Below are 17,999 nucleotides of genomic sequence, written 5' to 3'. Positions count from 1 at the left end.
TATTTTTAATTATGAAATGTTAAGTATTTTAGCCTGTTAAATATTTCAGTCTTGTTCATAATAAACACTGCCTAATGTTTCTACATATTATGCTGACCTTTACTTTTTGCTTAAAATAGACTCGCCATGGAAAAACTCTACACAGTTTTTACAGATTATGAACATGATAAAGTAGGTATACCTGAATTTTGTTTATATAATTGTTCTGGGAATTCTTTTTTGTCATAGCTCACACAATTTTGTTTATGAATATTTGTCATATTTTTATGAAAAGGGGAGTGTGAATACATTTAAATGAATTAAACAGGTAATATTTCTTATAAATCAGTAACCAGTTGCAGTCGTTTAAAGACTATTACCATTAGGGAAATCTGATTACTATTAAAATGTGTTAATTGTATAGTAACTTAAAAAATAGAAATGTTAAATATAAAAGCCATATATAACAACTGAACTTCAACTTTCTTTTAGATTTCCAGAGATGAAGCTATTAACAAGATTAGATTAGATACAGAGGAACAACTAAAAGGTAAATTTTATTTTTCTTTTAGTATAAAAAAATAAAGGAAATAATAGATTTTAAAATTTCAGTTGTTAAGAGATCAGTTAGTCTTATTACTCCTTAGTTTTATCTTTAGTAAACTTGTGATAATGATACATCCCGAAGTTACTGTTAAACTGACTTCTATGAATGGGTAAGAACTGCACCTGACCCAAAGTGAGCACCAATAAATGCTGCTTTGAGGTGTTCCTAATCTTTTCTAGATCAAACTCTTATACTCCAAAATGGGTATCCTTGTATCCTGTCCTATGAAAACCTAAAAGACACTCTTTAAAATTCTTGAGTTTAATTTATAAAGTTGCAATTCTAATATGGTTTGTGAGGACTGAATGAAGAAACCATTTACATCTGTGCCTGGCACATAGCAGGTGTTCAGTAAATGTTAACTGATGTTATTAACATGTGGAATTATAAAATTTAGATTTTAGAGAATCTTTCTCTCTAAAAATTATTAAAAGGATTTTATTGCTTAATAGCAGTCACACAAACTGATGTGTACCACACATGACATATAGTTCTTGTTAATTTTTCTGCTAATAGACAAATATACTCTCACTTCATATCTCAAGACAAAAATTTTGCTGCTAACATCAATATTAAGGCCATTATGTATTTCTATAATTATCTATATCCATTATCTATATGTGTAATTGCCATTGAAAAAGTTTGGTCTTTTCTCACTATATTTCATCCTATTAGGGATTAGAAGTAAGTCAGATAGAGAAGGAGAAATAACATATGACATCCCTTAAATGTGGAATCTGAAAAGAAATGATACAAATGAACTTACTTGTAAAACAGAAAGACACTCACAGACTTAGTGAATGAACTTATGGTTGCCAGTGGGGAAGGAAGGAGGGAAGGGATAGTTAGGGAGTTTGGTTTGGACATGTACAAACTGCTATATTTAAAATGGATAACCAACAAGGACCTACTGAATAGCACATTGAACTCAGCTCAATGTTATGTGGCAGCATGGATGAGAGGGGAGTTCGGGGGAGAATGGATACATGTATATGCATGGCTGAGTCCGTTCACTGTTCACCTGAAACTATCACAACATTGTTAACCGGCTGTATCCCAATACAAAATAAAAAGTTGGGGGGTGGGGGGAATGCAAAAAAAAAAAAGTTGTAGAACACCTGCTGCCTTATTTAAAAAGAAAGTGATTTTAATAATACATAGTCCTGGGGCTTCCCAGGTGGCGCTGTTGGTAAAGAACCTGCCTCCCAAAATAGGAGATATAAGAGATGTGGGTTCAATTCCTGGGTCAGGAAGATCCCTTGGAGGAGGGCATGGCAACCCACTCCAGTAAAAAAAGAAAAGTAGTAGTAATAACACAGAGTCAAATACCTTCTTGACTCTCTGGGTTCATAGGATAATATTTTAAATGTTTTGTTACTAATTATTTTTCTAAGTGCAACCTAGTTAAAGTATAAAAATTCATATTAAAAATTACTCCTGTCTAACAAAAAGACACATCTACCTCTCTGTGGCCATTTCTTATGTTCTGCCCACTTTCAAGTTATATTTAATAAACTAAATGCTTAAGAGAACAGTGCTTAGAACTTGGCATGAATCAACTGTTAAGATAATAAGATAAAGTAGCTTAACATTTAAAAGCATAAGCCTAGACAGACATCTTTATTCTGGTCACAGCTGTCAGTTACTACCTGGGTGATCTCAGGCAACTTGCTTCTCTTCAGGCCTGTTTTTTTCTTCTGTAAAACAGAGATAACAGTAATAACATTTATCTCCCAGATTCCTATAAAGATTAAAGGTATTTAAATAAAAACATGTAAAATACCTGGGTTATGAAAGAACTTGATAACTGTTAGCTAAAAACTAGTCAGCAGGGGGCTTTCCTCACTGATAAAAGAATCTGCCTGCCAATGCAGGACACATTGGTTCAGTCCCTGATCGGGGAATATCCACATACTGTGAAGAAACTAGGCCCATGTACCACAACTGTTGAGCCTGTGCTCTAGAGCTCAGGAGCCACAACTGCTGAAGCAGTCCCGCCCTAGAGCCCATGCTTCACAACAAGAGAAACCAGCACAATGAGAAGCCTGCGCACCTCAACTAAAGTGTAGCTCCTGCTCGCCACAACTGGAGAAAAGCTCATGCAGCAACAAAGACCAAGCACAGCCAAAAATAAAGAAAAGAAAATCTATTAAAAAAAAAAAAAAACTAGTCAGTAGGGATTTTTAATGTATAAAGAAAATTATTCCTCTATTTGTGGACTGAAATAAAAGTTCCTAAAGCAAAACAGTGAAGGAGACTACTCTTAAAAACATCAGTTAAATCTTCTCATAAAATGGTTGGCTGGATATGTCAGATAACAATGAAATAGTTGATTTTAAAGCGCTATTGTTCTGGTAGAAAGAAAACTAGGTTCCCATTAATGGTACAGTTAAGGTATAATAGTTGTCTCTCCTACTTAAAACCTTTTGCTTAGAGGACTAATGTTCAGTCAGCTCCTTTGGCTCAATTCCATAGTTAACTGATTTGACACTGAATTTAAAGAGAAATTTTATCTTCCAAAAAGAGAAAATCTTTGTTTTGGTTTGTCTTTCTTCTATAGAAAAATTTCCAGAGGTTGATTCCTGTGAAATAATAGAATCCTTCAATATTGCTACAAAGGATGTTTTTAGAAGTATTATTTTGAATGAGTACAAAAGGTAAACATATCCTTTTTTTTTTTTTAACATATCCTTTTTTGATGGAATTGAAGCATGTACTGTCTGCAAGTTTCCTTGAAAGTGACAACTAGCTGAAAGCTAGAAACTATGATTTTTTTCCTTCAAATAACAGGAAATAATTATATAATATTCATTTTATAAATGGATACCTGTTGACAAGTGTGTGGATTCTGTTATGTTTTGACTGTCTCTCTCTAGGCTTCATGTGTAGAGCATTGCTTCAAAGCCATGACTGCATGTCAGAATTACCTGCAGAGCTTTTTAACAAGTATATGGGTCACAGCCCCTGAGATTCTAATTCAGTGGGACTTAGGATGGGGCCCAGGTATCTGTATTATTTTTTAAAGTTCTGAAGGTGATTATGATATGCAGTTCAAGTAGAGAACTTTATGGTAGTGATCAAGAGATAATATGTGATTTTTCTGACTTTCAACACTGCTGTAAATAATTATTTCCTTTATTACTCTAGGTGTGACGGTCGAGATTTGACTTCACTTAGGAATATAAATTGTGAGGTAGATATGTTTAAAATTCTTCACGGATCATCATTATTTCAGAGGGGACAGACACAGGTAATATATGTAAAAAGCTACAATTATTTGCTAATACGAGATTGTTTAGATAGTCCTAATAGAAGTACATTTATGTAGGTTTTTAGCATATGGAATATATTATCTATTCAGAAGAAGATCTGATTTTTTAAAAATATGTTTAAAGATAATGAACATAGCAGTTGCCCTCAAGAATTTCCTCATTGCTGTCTGATCTCTTCTTCCTGCTCCCCTCCTTTTCCTTAGGCAACTTTCATCACTGTGAATTAGCTGCATTTTCTAGAATTACCTGGTAGTTTTATTACATTTTTCTTTTAATCTTAGGTATACAAAATTAAGTCACTCATCTCTCTCTTCAGTCACTAAGTCAGTCACTCATCTCTTTCTTTTTCTCTTTAGTCATTAAGTCATGTCCAACTCTTGTGACCCCATGGACCGTAGCCTGCCAGGCTCCTCTGTCCATGGGATTCTCCAGGGAAGAATACTGGAGCGGGTTGCCATTTCCTTCCCCAGGAGATCTTCCCGACCCAGGGATTGAACCCAGGTCTCCTGCACTGCAGGCAGATTCTTTACCAACTGAGCTATGAGGGAAGCCCAACTTTTTTTTGGCTGTACCACATGGCATGTAGGATCTTAATTCCCCAACCAGGGATTAAGCCCCTGTCCCCTTCATTGGCAGTGTGGAGTCTTAACCACTGGACCACCAGCAAAGTCCCAAGTCACTCATACTCCTCAGTTTATGACATTGTCACTGACATTGTCACTGTTGGTCTATTTGAGGCTCTCACTTGTTTTCTCCATTTAGCCTGAACGTCAGTCCTATTCTTTTCCTTTACATAAGCACCTGTTCTCTTATATTTAACATATATTTGTATGCACTGTTTCATGTATGGTAAAAAGCTTTATTTTAATTATGTAAATCACTCATTTTGCCCACCTAATGGGTACAAAGTGGTATGTCATTGCTTTCATTTGTATTTCCTGATGAAGAATGAATATCTCTTTATATGATAGCCAGTTAACATGATAACAGTATAAACCATACCCTGTGGGGTGCATACCTCCAGGGCACTCCTATAGATAGTGTCCCTAGAGTTCAACAAAGTGGTAGCCTTAGTTTAGGTTTGCTCTTTCATGAATTATCTGCTTATATCCTTTGACCAATTTTTTTTTCTTTTTTTAAAATATAGTTTACTGTCTTTTTCATGCTATTTTTTAGTGAATTCTTATGTGTTTTAAATATGAATCCTTTTCAGTGACCATAATTTGTATGACTTGTATACATACAAATTATAAGCCTTCTAGCTTTGTTTGTGGTAGTCTACTAGAGGCATACCTCGGATATACTGCAAGTTCAGTTTCAAACCAGCACGATAAATATCACAGCAAAGCAAATCACACAAATTTTTTGGTTTCCCAGTACGTATAAAACTTACATTTTAAACTATCTGTAGTCCGTAGTACATGATGGCATATGTCTTCAGTAACTGTACAAACCTTAATTTAAAAATACTGTTAAAAAACACTAACCATCATCTGAGCCTTCAGCAAGTCATAATCTTTTTGCTGGTGGAGGTTTTAAAAATTTCAAGAATTAACTACAATGTGACACAAAGACAAGAAGGGAGTAAATGCTGTTGGAAAAATGGTGCTGATAGCCTGCTTGACCCAGGTTTGCCACAAACCTGGGTCAAGCAACCTTCAGCTTGCTTTAAAAAAAATCGTTATTGGCAAATAATTAAAAAGTTAAACACAATACAGTGAAGTACAGTAAAATGAGGCATGCCTGTATTTGTCTACAGTGAGCCTAAAATCTTTGAGATCTTCTTTAAGAAATCCTTACTCCAAAGGCACAGAATTATGCACCTACTATTAACTTTCTACTTTTAGCTATATCTATCTTGGAGTTTATTCCTATACATGGTGTGAGGCAAAACCCTCCAGAGTGAGTCAGTTTTGCAACAGTGTTTACTACAAATTCATTTTTTCCCATTAATTTGTAGTCACCTTATCATATTGAAAATGTACATTTTTGAACTATATACTCTGTTCCATTGTTTGTGAGTTCCCTGGGCCAGTGTCAAATTCCTTTAATTATTATAGTTGGGGGATATATTTTAATACCTGAGAGACAAAACCTCCCTTTTTATTCTTCCTTCCCTCCCCCCCAAAATTGTCTTAGCTATTCTGGTACCTTTGTTCCTTCATTTAAATCAGTGATTTAGATTGGCTTTGCACTGACTTTATGGAATGAGTAAAAAATGATATTTTCACAATTTCAATCAGTCTTTCAATAAATATAACCTGTCTTCTTTGATTTGTGTTTTCTTTTATGCCTTTTAGTAAAAGTTTATTATTTTTATTTTTTTGGCCATGCTGAGTCACTTGTGGGATCTTAGTTCCCCAACTAGGGATTGAACCTGGGCCCTCACTATGAGAGTGTGTTGTCCTATCCACTGGACCACCAGGGAATTCCCAAAAATTAAATAGCTCCATTAAGATATTTTGTATACTTTTGTTAATCATTCTGACAATCTCTGCCTTTTAACTGGAGTGTTTTATTCATTAAGGTTCAGTTTAATTATTAATTGAATTTAGTCTGTCATTTGATTATTTGTTTTTTGTCTAGCCCCTCTCTCTTTTTTTTTTTCTATTCCTTCTGCCTTCTTTTTGGATTAATTGAATATTTTTTAAGATCTCCATTTTAATTTGTGTATTTGCTTTTTAGCTATACTTCTATATTATTTTATATGGTTACTATTGGAGAATATGGTATACATCCTTAACGTTTCATAGTCTTTTTACAGTTAATTTTTCCCACTTCACACAAAGTGAGTAAAGTGCAACCGTTTAGGTATATTTGCCCCTCATTCTATCCTTTATGCTGTATTTACTTTTTGAGTTATATGTTTTACAACTCTACAAGGCAACATTATGACCTTTATTTTACACAATAAGAAAAAAAGATAGACTTTTATATTGACCCACATATTTGACATTTCTGATGGTTTTTATTTCTTCCTGAAGATCCAAGTTTCCATTTGTTGTTATTTTCCTTCAATCTGACAAGACTTACTTTAGTTTTGTCCTTTGGATCTTATGATAACAAATTACTATTTTTCATTTATCTGAAAATGTCTTTATCTTTTACAAAGTATCTTTTTGCCAGAATATAGATCCTGGGTTGATATCTTTTAGCACTCAAAGAAATGGCCTGTTCCTTTTTGTTTTCCTTTTTCTGTGAGAAGTCAGGACTCATTCATTTATCGTTGTCCCTGTAATTTATTGTTTTATCCGGGTGCTTTCAAGGTTTTCCTTGTCTTTGGTTTTCAGCAGCATAACTATGACAAGTGTGGTTTTCTTGTATTTATCCTACTAAGAGTTTCCTAAGCTTTAAACCTGTAAATTTGTATCTTTCATCATACTTGAGAAATTACAGCTGTAATTTCTTCAAATATTTTTTCTGTCTCATTCTCACTTTTCTCTCATTCTGGGATTGCCAGTATATATGTTTAGGCCTTTTGATATTGTCCCATAGGTCCTGGAGGCTGTGTTCTTTCTTCCCTGCTTTTTGTTCTATAGGTTGGGCAGTTTCTTCTAATCCTTGTTCACATTCACTGACTCTTGCATTATATTTGCATTATATTATTTTTCAGTTCTAGAATTTCTGTTGGTTCTTTTTTATGTCCTTGAATATAATTATAGTAGCTGTTGAAAATCTTTTGTCTTTTAATCCAACATCTGAATCCACTCAGGATGTCTCTATTCTTGTCTTTTCTTTTAAATGGGCCCCTATCTTCTGTTTTCTTGTAGGTTGTATCGTGAATGTTGTGAATGATACAGTGTAGGGTCTCTGGATTATATTATGTCCCTCCAGTCTTCTTAGATTGACTTTTTTAAATTTTTTCCAGTTTTAAGCAGGAAGTTTTTTATTGGCTGAACTTTTTTTGAGGATTCCTTTATGGGCAGGTTTATAAGTACTCCTCTTCTTGTCCTCCTCCCCCAGCACTCCTAATACCTTTCATATGTAGTCTATGTGATATTAGACATCTGGATTATTGAAATTTACATATAAATGTATATGTAAATTATATAATTTCTAATGTTTACTGTACCTTGAATAAATGTTTATTGTACCTTGGCAAGCTTTGAATAGAATGTACTTATTTCTTTAAAAGCTAAATGAGTTTTTCACATGTTTTTCATTTTCATCTTTGTTGTTAGTAAATTAAAGCCTGAAGAATTTTATTTTTTTCTTTTTTAGGTGCTTTGTACTGTTACATTTGATTCATTAGAATCCAATTTTAAGTCAGACCGAATTATAACAGCTATAAAGTAAGTTATGTTTCCTGGTTATGATGTTATAATATATAATTCATGTGGGATATTATCATTATTTATTAAAGCCTGTATCTCTATACTTAATTTTTCTGTTTACCTAGTAGTGATTGCAAGGGTTTTTCTGTGCTATATTTGTCTCCTGACTTACTTATTCAAACAAAGCATTTAATTCTGTAACATGGGTACATTTAGTTTATTCTCTTATCTCTAGAATCATTACTCTGGATAGATTTTTCCAGAGTATTTTTCCAGATTATTTCCATTAATAATAAGAATCCCAGTTCCCAAAAAGAATCCGGAAGTTGTTAAATGAAAAAAACTTATCTATTTCTAAGTACATTTGAACTTGTGTTTTAAAAAATACTTGATTCTCCTGCTCTGTTCCAAAAAAGTCAGCAGTAAAATCATGTTGATCAATTTTATATGATCAGAATCTATATTACAGTCCACACCAACATTTCTGCAGCAGAGTTCTGAACTCACAGCCACAGATTTTCCTCAGTGCCTAACAGGGTTGCTTCCCTTTCCTTTATTAAGGGTCTCAAATGACCAAAGGACCACCTCCCATTTCCTGCTTCCCAGCTGATAAAGATAATCCCCAGTACCTTCAAGATTGTTGTTGCTTAGTCACCATGTTGTGTCCAACTCTTCGGTGACCCCGTGAACTGTAGCCCACTAGGCTCCTTTGTCCATGGGATTTCCCAGGCAAGAATATTGGAGTAGGTTGCTATTTCCTTCTCCAGGGGATTTTCTTGACCCAGGGATCAAACCCAAATGTCTTCGTGTCTCCTGCCTTGGCAGGAAGATTTTTTTACCACTGAGCCACCAGGGATGCCCATCTTCAAGACAGCATCACTAATTATTTTTCATGTACCTAAGAAAAATAACAATGTAGCTGCATGTATAAGACTTGAATGTTCATCATAATCATGATTCTTTGTGGCAGGGAGCTCTTAAACTTCTGTATTTTAAATTCCCACCTAGGCCAAAACTTGGTTGCCCTGTTCTTCTTCATGCTGACTCCTTTCTTCTAGGAGGCAACACAGCTTCATAAGTGTGTGTACTGGCTTTGGCCAGGGTACCTCTCTGCGTTCTAGTCCCAGGTCTATAACCTCTGTAAGTGAGGTGGTACATGTCACACATCTATGTTGGTCTTTTGTCTTCTCACCTTATAAAGTGCAGGTATTTGGCTAATGATCCCTAGGCTCCTCTCTAGCCCCCTAAATCAATGATTGCTTTAGTCTTCTGGAGATGTCTTGTTTTCAAGTTTCTTTACAAAAAGCTGTAATTTATGGTTGTACAGATCCAGCCCTGGCTCAAGACTTTCTAAATCCTCTGTACAAAGAGGTGCCTTTTGTAATTCCACTCAAAGGGAACACTGTTTGTGCCAAGAACCTGTGTTCCTCAGTTAAAAAAAATTTGGTTTCCTGCTTCCAGAAATTTTTTCTTCTCATCTTTATTCTCCCCAATGTTGTACATTCAATAACAGTTCTCTTTTCGATCTTTTCAAACCCTGAAAAAAATCTTTGCCTGTCAGATCCTCTGATTGTTCTCAGTTATATCATTTCAGTTATTGATTTTCATTTCACGTTTGACTTAGAAGATCATAACTGAGATTTAAATGATGTGTTTGTAACATTTAGGATTCTCACTAGTTATTAATGCTTTAAAATGTGTCTATTGTCTTAGTATTTAAGTCTAGATATCTAAGTCTTTATTTGAAGCAAAATTGTTTTCTTAAATCTGTGTAGAATTCCTTCAAAAGCCCCAACCCTGGTCAGGGGACACAACTGACTCTGACATTCATCCTTCTAATTCTTCTGGTATTCAGTTTCAGACCAATTTTCCTTAATAACCAGTTTTTTAAATTCCCTTACATCTTTTTTCATTGTTTATTGAATAAGTTTATATCTACATGGTATCTTTAATATTATGCTTTTTGTTTGTAGTGGAATAAAAGATAAAAATTTCATGCTGCACTATGAGGTAAGGTGAATTTTTCCCAGTATTTTATTTTGAAAGATTTTTACAGTAGATAACCTGTATATCCACCACCTAGGTTCCTGCCATTAACATTTTACTATGCCAGTTTTATCATATATCTGTTAAGGTTTGGGCACTTATTTTAATGCTTGCAGAGGGATTTAGAGAGTAGAGAGACAAGTAATACCTTTCCAACCAACAACATCCTGTTCTGAGTCAATACATAAAGGCTAAAGTATAGTAGACAATATTGTATTAGTCAAAGAGTTGTAACTGTTCACATCTATATCCAACAAGTGGGGCTTTTCAAATACTTCAACTGGCAAATCACCATCTCCCTTTAGTTCACGTAAATGTTCATATTTTTACTTATTTGATTAGCAGCAAAAGAACTTAGGTATTTAATGTTAAATTATTTTATGTATGATATCAGTACATGTAATTGAGTTTTTGATTAGCTTTCCTAAGGGACCAGACGTGACACAGCCATATAGCACTCTTAATTTTAGTATTTGAAGCACACAGCTTGGGAGACTAGTGTAACAGCAGCAGGCCTTTTGAGTGGCTGCTACTGGCTGCCCAGAATCCCAGCATCTCAATTTTGTTGAATCTGCTATAGCTAATAGAGAATATTTCATGTAGAAAATATATGCTAGAGAATATCTAAACCTGCAGATTCTCACAGGTTTTAAATCCCTAATATCCTGTTCGGGATATATACAGATGCTAGAGAAGCCAGAGAGGAATTATAATTGATAAGGCAAATCTTAGGTCAAGAACTGAAAAGCACATTGCAGTCTTTAAAAAACATCTTTATAAAGACTTTAAAAAGGGCACCTGCAAAAAATACAGCTCTAGCTGATAATTGGGAAAAGAGGTAAGGACAGAGGCAGGAGAAAGATACGGGCTGTATTGCTATTTTATTTGATTTTTTTTTAAATCTTTTTATCATAAAATACAGATACTAAAAACCATATAAAACAAAGGATGACTTAATGAGTTTTCATAAGACAGACATCCTTGTAACTACCACCAAAGTCATGGCATGTGTCCAGTCAGTCCTTCCATGTTTTTCATCCCAGTCTTAAAAACCTTCTTTCCCTAAAAGTAACTACTCTTCTAAGTTTTATATTAATAGTAACCACTTCCTTGGGTTTCTGTCACACATCCCTAGATACAACAGTGTAGTCTTGTCCATTTTTTTTTTTAATTTGATATTCTTTAAGTCTCTTTTTATCTACAGGTCTCTCCTCCATCATATTCTTTTCTTTACAGTCTTTCTGTTGAACTCCCAGAGCCATCTAACCTGTAGTACTCCCTACAGCCTGGGTGCTAATTGCACTCATGGTACAGTTCAGTGGTCTATCTCCTGCAAATTGACCACTAGATCTAGAGACTTTATCCGATTCATGTTCCATCTCTCTTTGTAAAAAATATTTAGTTAAAGTAAGTAGAATTCCAGATTTTTACAGGAAATTTCAGTTTAAACAACTACATCTAGTTTACATTCTTTTAAGACAGTATATCAATCAAATAAAATAGTTTGCAATTCTTGGCTAAAGTAATACCCTTATTGGAAAAGATCTGTTTCCTTGATGTGCATTTTTTTTTTAATGTATATTTCTTATATTATAAAAATATAGTATTTTGTTATTGTTAACAATTTAAATATTATAGAAGTTTGAGTTGTAAATCCTCATAACCATCTATTTCCTACCCCAAGTCATATAAACACTAGAAATAGCTACTTTTAGCAGTTTGGTATATGTCTTAGGGGTCCAGACATTTTCTGTGTGTATGAATGTACTTTTTTCCTTTTTTTTTTTTTTTAAACAAATAAGGGATTCTATTTATATTTGTAACTTATTTATATATACGGGATATCTTTCCATGTCAATTGTATATGTATGTGCTTTTTTTTTTTGCTTGGTTTAAGTTTCCTCCCTATGCAACTAATGAAATTGGCAAAGTCACTGGTATAAATAGAAGAGAACTTGGGCATGGTAAGTACAAATCTCTGTATGTACATGATTTTATTAAAGAGACTTAGCATTTTTTTTTTGTTTTTGCTCATTATTTTCTGTTCTGATTTAGGTGCTCTTGCTGAGAGAGCTCTGTATCCTGTTATTCCTAAAGATTTTCCATTCACCATAAGAGTCACATCAGAAGTACTAGAGTCAAATGGTATGGTTTTGAAACGTTTTTCCTATTGAAAAAGAATGGACTCCCTGTTATAGTTTTAGCTTTTCATAAGTAATGTTTCATTACATTTATTACTGTAGTACCCAAAGGCACTGCAAGAGAAAAATGTGTTTAATCATATACTTGTCTGAATCTCTGTTCTTACCTAATGTTTTGAAAACAATTTAAAAAAATGTTTATCTTTGTGTCTCTCTTATAGTAGATCAAGTTTTGGTTGTTTCCTTATTTTTATAAACAAACCATAGAGCAAGGCCAGCTTGGAAAGAGGAAGGGGGGTAAAATATAGTGAACCATTAAGCAGGGGACACTTATGTATCATAAATAAAAGAAGATATCAGAGAGAAAGGCTGGGTTTAAAAAGTCAAATTTCTTTTTTTATTTTTTCAAGAGAAATTATCTTTTTTTTTTTGCCATGCCATGCAGCTTGTGGGATTTTAGTTCTTTTAGATCTCCAGCCAGGGATTTAACCTAGGCCTTGGCAGTGAGAGCACAGAGTCCTAACCACTGAACTGCCAGGAAATTCCCAAAAGTCAAATTTAAATTGAAACTCATTCCACAGGTCAAGGGAAGGTAACATAATCATTAAAGGCAGAAAGGGCTCAGGATTCTCAAACATGTAGCCTATCTAGATCAGACGGTTATAGATATTTTGTAAAAAATACCAAAGTTCAGAATTTAAACTAGGACTTTCAGTTCTTTACTGGGTGTGATTAAGCTATAGCTTATGGCCCAGCGAGAGAGCTAGAGCCCTTTATTTTTAACTGCCTCCTAGTTAAGCAACAAAAGAGGCATGCTGGTTTTTCTGGTAGTTTCTTAGAAGCAGAATCTCTAGTACTGCTGTCCAATAGAACTTTCTGTGGTGACAGAAATTCTCTTTCTCTGTGCTGTGCTAAATTCAGCTAAGGGACTGAATTTGTTTCAGATAATTTAAATTTAGCCACACGTTGCTAATGACTGTCACATTGTCTGTGCAGCTCTGTACTCTGTGGTTTAGGAGAGCTTGCCTTGGAAGTGCTTTTAAAAAGAAGGAAAGAATACTGAATATTTAAATTATAAATGACTAATTGTAAGGAAATAACTAACAGTAGCAATTTTCTACACTTAACAAAAATCAGTATTAGAGCAAGTATTTTCCTTTGTTTTTATAGGGTCATCTTCTATGGCATCTGCATGTGGTGGAAGTTTAGCATTAATGGATGCAGGTAAAAGAATTATGTCTCAAAACTACCAAAGCTTATTTATATAATATAGACTTAATCAGTAATAAAATATAGGATTTTTTTAAATTGTATTTTAGCAAGACTTGAAGAAGTCAGATTACAGATTACCAAACCAGGCCAGAAGGATGATAATTAAAAAGCACAGTTTCAACTACAGGTATCTGCTGAAATTCTTATTCTTGGCTAAAAGTAATAAATTGAAATTATTTATTTGGTGACCCCTTGGGCTTTTGAGAGCTCTGCAATTGATACCATTCACTAAGGAAGATTGGCTTAGCAAACAGAAGTATTAGGACCGATAAAGGAAAATAATTTATGTAATCTTTCAGTCATTTGAAGCAAACCCTGGGAAGAAAGCCACTCATAGACGAGTACACAGAACTTTAGGAAGGAAGACTGCAAGTGGTTCAGTATAATCTCTGGATCTGAAACACCAAAAAGGAAAGAAGCAGCATGTTAAGAGACTCTGAAAACAGTATCTGCCAATTACCAGGGATGCTATTTAAGAAGAAAGAGAAGAGGAACCTAAAGACAAAGAGGCCACACACAGTTCCCTATAAGTTCTCACATTTACAGTACAGAAAAGGAGAAAGAAAGGATGATACAATGAAGAATGAAATGAAAGAATGGTCTAAGTGTATAATGTGTGTTCAATCACTCAGTCATGTCTGACTCTGCAACCCCATGAATCGTATATAGCCCATAGGCTCCTCTGTCCATGGAATTTTCCCAGCAAGAATACTGGAGTGGGTTGCCATTTCCTTCTCCAGGGGATCTTCCCGACCCAGGGATTGAACCCACATCTCCTGCATTAGCAGGCGGATTCTTTACCACAGAGCCACCATGATACCATTATCTAAAAACCTTAAAACAGGGCAAAGCAAAAAAAGCTAAAGGCAATTAAAGGCACTTTTCTAGTTCTGTTCAGTGGAAGGAAAACATAACCTGATATTTAAGGTAGCTGGTTAAAATACCATTTCTATTTTCACCTTCATATATTAATTCAAAAATCTTTATTGTATGCTAACTCTGTACCAAGCACTGATCTAAACTCTTGGGACTTGGTGGTGAACAAAACAAAGGCTCTGTCTCATGCAGCTTGCATTTATCACTCTTACAATCTCATATTGGAAAACACAGAACAAATCCTGAAAAAGGTGAACTGAAAGATAAAAGATTACAAGAGAGTCTTTATCTGCTCTAAATGAATTCAGATCTTCAGGTCTAGACAAAAATTCATCCTAAGTAATGAGAATTTCAGGATAAGATAACTGAACCAGTTTGGCAGTGTTGGAGAAATCATGGAGGTTAGTATACCAAAAAAACAAAGAATTCTTACTTTTGAAAGATATATGTATTTCCTGTAAAGTGTAATAACCCAGTGAACTTGACAGTGACCCTAGTGTATAAGTATTTTAACAAGGAGGTAGAAGAGAGTCACTCCAAGTAAGCCATGCCACAGAGCAGAGGGAGGATGGGGCTTGTACAGTGTATCTAGAGCTCAGCTTAGCAGTTTGTGACCTTGGCAGAAAAGGCTGCAGAAATTGATAATGGATGATAAGTATACCTTGTGTAACTAGTTGAAGGGTGAGCAGCCAGGACTAGATAATCTGATCGTAGGTAGGAGAGAGTTCTGAATTGGAGCTTGAAGATGGTCCATCCTAAACCTTGTCCTTAAAAACTGACTAAAAATGTTATTGAATTTACTAAGAATACTAGTCTGCCAATAAAAAGATACTAATAAAAAGTAGTATGTGAATAATGTGTTAAATGACAGTTTTGATCTCTTAAAAAAAAAGTTAACATTAAAAAATAAGGAGCCAAATAGAAAAAGAAGTTAATAAGAATGAATGTCAGATTCTATGGGAAGAGCCAACAAATGGTATTCAATTCAAATAACATGAGTGCTTGCAATGTCTTACATCAGACGCTATCTATGCTATAGGGATACACAGTTTTTTAAAAGTTTACAGGAACAAAAACAAAAACTAACACATCAAAGAGATAATACAAATATGTACAATACGGATGAAGAACTAGGTTGAACATAATTGGCTTCATAGAGACAGCTACATTTCATGTGAATTTAAAGGTTGAATGGTTGTTGAGCAGGCATATTATAATGCCCATATTTCATGTGAAAGGAGCATGTGCAAAGTTATGAAACAGTATAGTGTGTTTCTGAAATATATTTGAAAGGTGTGATGATGTAATACACTGGGACTGTATTTCAAAGATCATTATTATAGTAAGGAGTTTGAAATTTTCCCAACTCAGTATTCCATGAAAGAGAGTACCACAGGATGTTGATTGTTATATACTATGAAAAAAAATATGTTTACACGGGATTAAACAAGTTTGTTTAATATGGTTTAAATAAACCTAAATAGGTTAATGTGAATATTGAATCTCTAGGAACAGGATATTTCCCAAACTTTTTGACCACAGAACTTACATAAAAAATTCCTGAAAGCAAGTAATGGGGAACTTGAAGGATTTTATAGAGAAAAGTAGCATGATGTGAATCTGCTCTTCTTTTGACGGTAGTTATTCCTAGCTTACATGATAGACGCAGGCGATGACGTGGGAGAGAATAGGAGCTGGGGTAGCGGGTAGGGGAGCTAAAAATCTGAAAACTGGACAGGGAAACTCTTGCCAGGGGGAAAAATAGTGTGGACTTGGACTAAAAAAGTAGCAATGGATATTTCAGTATTTGGAGGAAAGGACAAATTTTCTACAAAAAAAATATTTAGAGGATTAACCTCTAATCAGATTTTTGTGACTTGATTAAGGTGAAGGAAATGAGGAAAGAAGTGTTGATTCTAATATGTCATAGCTTTCAATCAAGACGGAATGCCGGAGAAAAGGGTTTTATCGAGGGTGATTAAATTTTGAAATTTAAAATTTTATATTTATTTACATATTTAAGATGCATTAGGGACATTTGGACCCACTCCAGTGTTCTTGCCTGGAGAATCCCAGGGACAGGGGAGCCTGGTGGGCTGCCATCTATGGGGTCGCACAGGGTCAGACACAACTGAAGCAACTTAGCAGCAGCAGCAGCAGGGACATTTGGTGACGGACAAGGAAGCCTGGCGTGCTGCAGTTCATGGGTCGCAGAGTTGGACACGACTGAGCGACTGAACTGAACTGAACTGAACTGAGGGACATTTAGCTGGAGATATCCAGCAGGCAGATGGGTTGTACAGATCTAGGTTTAGCAGAGAGAACTAGGTAGGAGGGGTAGATTTTTAGTCATCAACATTATAGGTGATAGTTAAAACTGGACGTAAAGAATATGAAATGAGATCTCTACCACATTCCTTTATGCCAAATAAGTTTCAAGTGATCAAAACTTTAAACTTCCTTTTAAAAAATTAAACAAGATTTTATGAAACTCCTGGACAGAAAAAAATAAAGCCTTTCTACGGAATTCCCTGGAGAAGGCAATGGCAACCCACTCTTGATGGGGTCACAAAGAGTTGGACATGACTGAGCAACTTCACTTTCACTTTTCACTTTCATGCATTGGAGAAGGAAATGGCAACCCACTCCAGTGTTCTTGCCTGGAAAATCCCAGAGACGGGGGAGCCTGGTGGGCTGCCATCTATGGGGTCGCACAGGGTCAGACACGACTGAAGCAACTTAGCAGCAGCAGCAGGGAATTCCCTGGCCATCCAGGGATTAGCACTCAGTGCTTTCACTACTGTGGCCTGGGTTCAGCCCCTGGTTGGGGAACTAAGATCCCACAAGCCATGCAGTACAGCCAAAAAAATTTTTAAAAAAGAAAACCTTTCTAAGCAAAATCCAGGAACTATGATTATATACAAAATCCTATACAGGAAAAAACACAAGAAAATCAACAGACTAGAAAATAATATTTTATCGTGTATTTCATATTTATATTTTATTTACTGTAACAGTCTACATATTTAACAAAGGTCGATCCATATTAAAAACTCTTATAAATCAATAACAAAAGACTAACAACAATATAAGAAAAAGGCTGAAGGCCATGAAGAGCCAGTTCACAGAAAAATATGGTTTAAAAACATTTTTTAAAAGTTCAACTTCACTAATAAAAACAGAAATCAAGTTAAAAAGAGTAAGTTACCATCTTTATCATTCAGATGGCAAAGGTCAAAAGATTTAACAAAAATTAACAAGAATGTAGAATAGCAGGGAGCATCATATACTGCTGGTAAAAGTATAAAATACTACACACTGTGGAAGACAGTTTGACATTATAAGAAATGTAAATCCACACCCGCTTCAACTCAGTAACCCCACTTCTACTGTGTAGCTTATAAACACATACAGGGAGTACTCTGCAGCTATTCAAAAGAATAAGATAAAAGATTAGACTCACATTTAGATTCCCTGGGTATAATTTTTGGGAGGATACACAAAATCTAATGGTGCTGTCATGGGGAAGTGG

At 34.8% G+C, this 17,999-nt stretch overlaps 2 protein-coding genes across 13 annotated transcripts in view; one reads left to right on the top strand and one right to left on the bottom strand.

The window, feature by feature from the left end:
* Positions 1-17,999, bottom strand: part of LOC107132925 (uncharacterized) — a 471,858-nt gene that overhangs the window by 435,282 nt on the left and 18,577 nt on the right. For 6 of the 9 annotated variants that reach the window (XR_009496428.1, XR_009496427.1, XR_001501312.3 and 3 more), the window contains exon 3: positions 2,236-2,283. The exons of 2 other annotated variants lie outside the window; for them this stretch is intronic. Coding sequence is in view for 1 of the 7 variants with exons in the window: in XM_059891746.1 (XP_059747729.1) it covers positions 2,246-2,283 (38 nt within the window). In the remaining 6 variants the exon portion in view is untranslated. Of the gene's footprint in view, positions 1-2,177; positions 2,284-17,999 lie in introns of those variants that run through there. One more of the 9 variants, XM_059891746.1, reaches the window with a different exon arrangement.
* Positions 1-17,999, top strand: part of PNPT1 (polyribonucleotide nucleotidyltransferase 1) — a 40,619-nt gene that overhangs the window by 14,182 nt on the left and 8,438 nt on the right. For all 4 annotated transcript variants that reach the window (XM_010809926.4, XM_059891141.1, NM_001192197.1 and 1 more), the window contains exons 10-18: positions 120-171; positions 472-529; positions 3,147-3,243; positions 3,734-3,836; positions 8,080-8,150; positions 10,106-10,142; positions 12,076-12,142; positions 12,234-12,323; positions 13,490-13,543. In XM_010809926.4, the coding sequence (XP_010808228.1) occupies positions 120-171; positions 472-529; positions 3,147-3,243; positions 3,734-3,836; positions 8,080-8,150; positions 10,106-10,142; positions 12,076-12,142; positions 12,234-12,323; positions 13,490-13,543 (629 nt within the window). The remainder of the gene's footprint in view (positions 1-119; positions 172-471; positions 530-3,146; positions 3,244-3,733; positions 3,837-8,079; positions 8,151-10,105; positions 10,143-12,075; positions 12,143-12,233; positions 12,324-13,489; positions 13,544-17,999) is intronic.

The sequence above is a fragment of the Bos taurus genome, chromosome 11 (genome assembly GCF_002263795.3).
Source record: "Bos taurus isolate L1 Dominette 01449 registration number 42190680 breed Hereford chromosome 11, ARS-UCD2.0, whole genome shotgun sequence".
NCBI lineage: Eukaryota > Metazoa > Chordata > Mammalia > Artiodactyla > Bovidae > Bos > Bos taurus.
The sequence above is the reverse complement of the archived record's forward strand: the minus strand, read 5'-3'. Positions and strand labels throughout refer to the sequence as shown.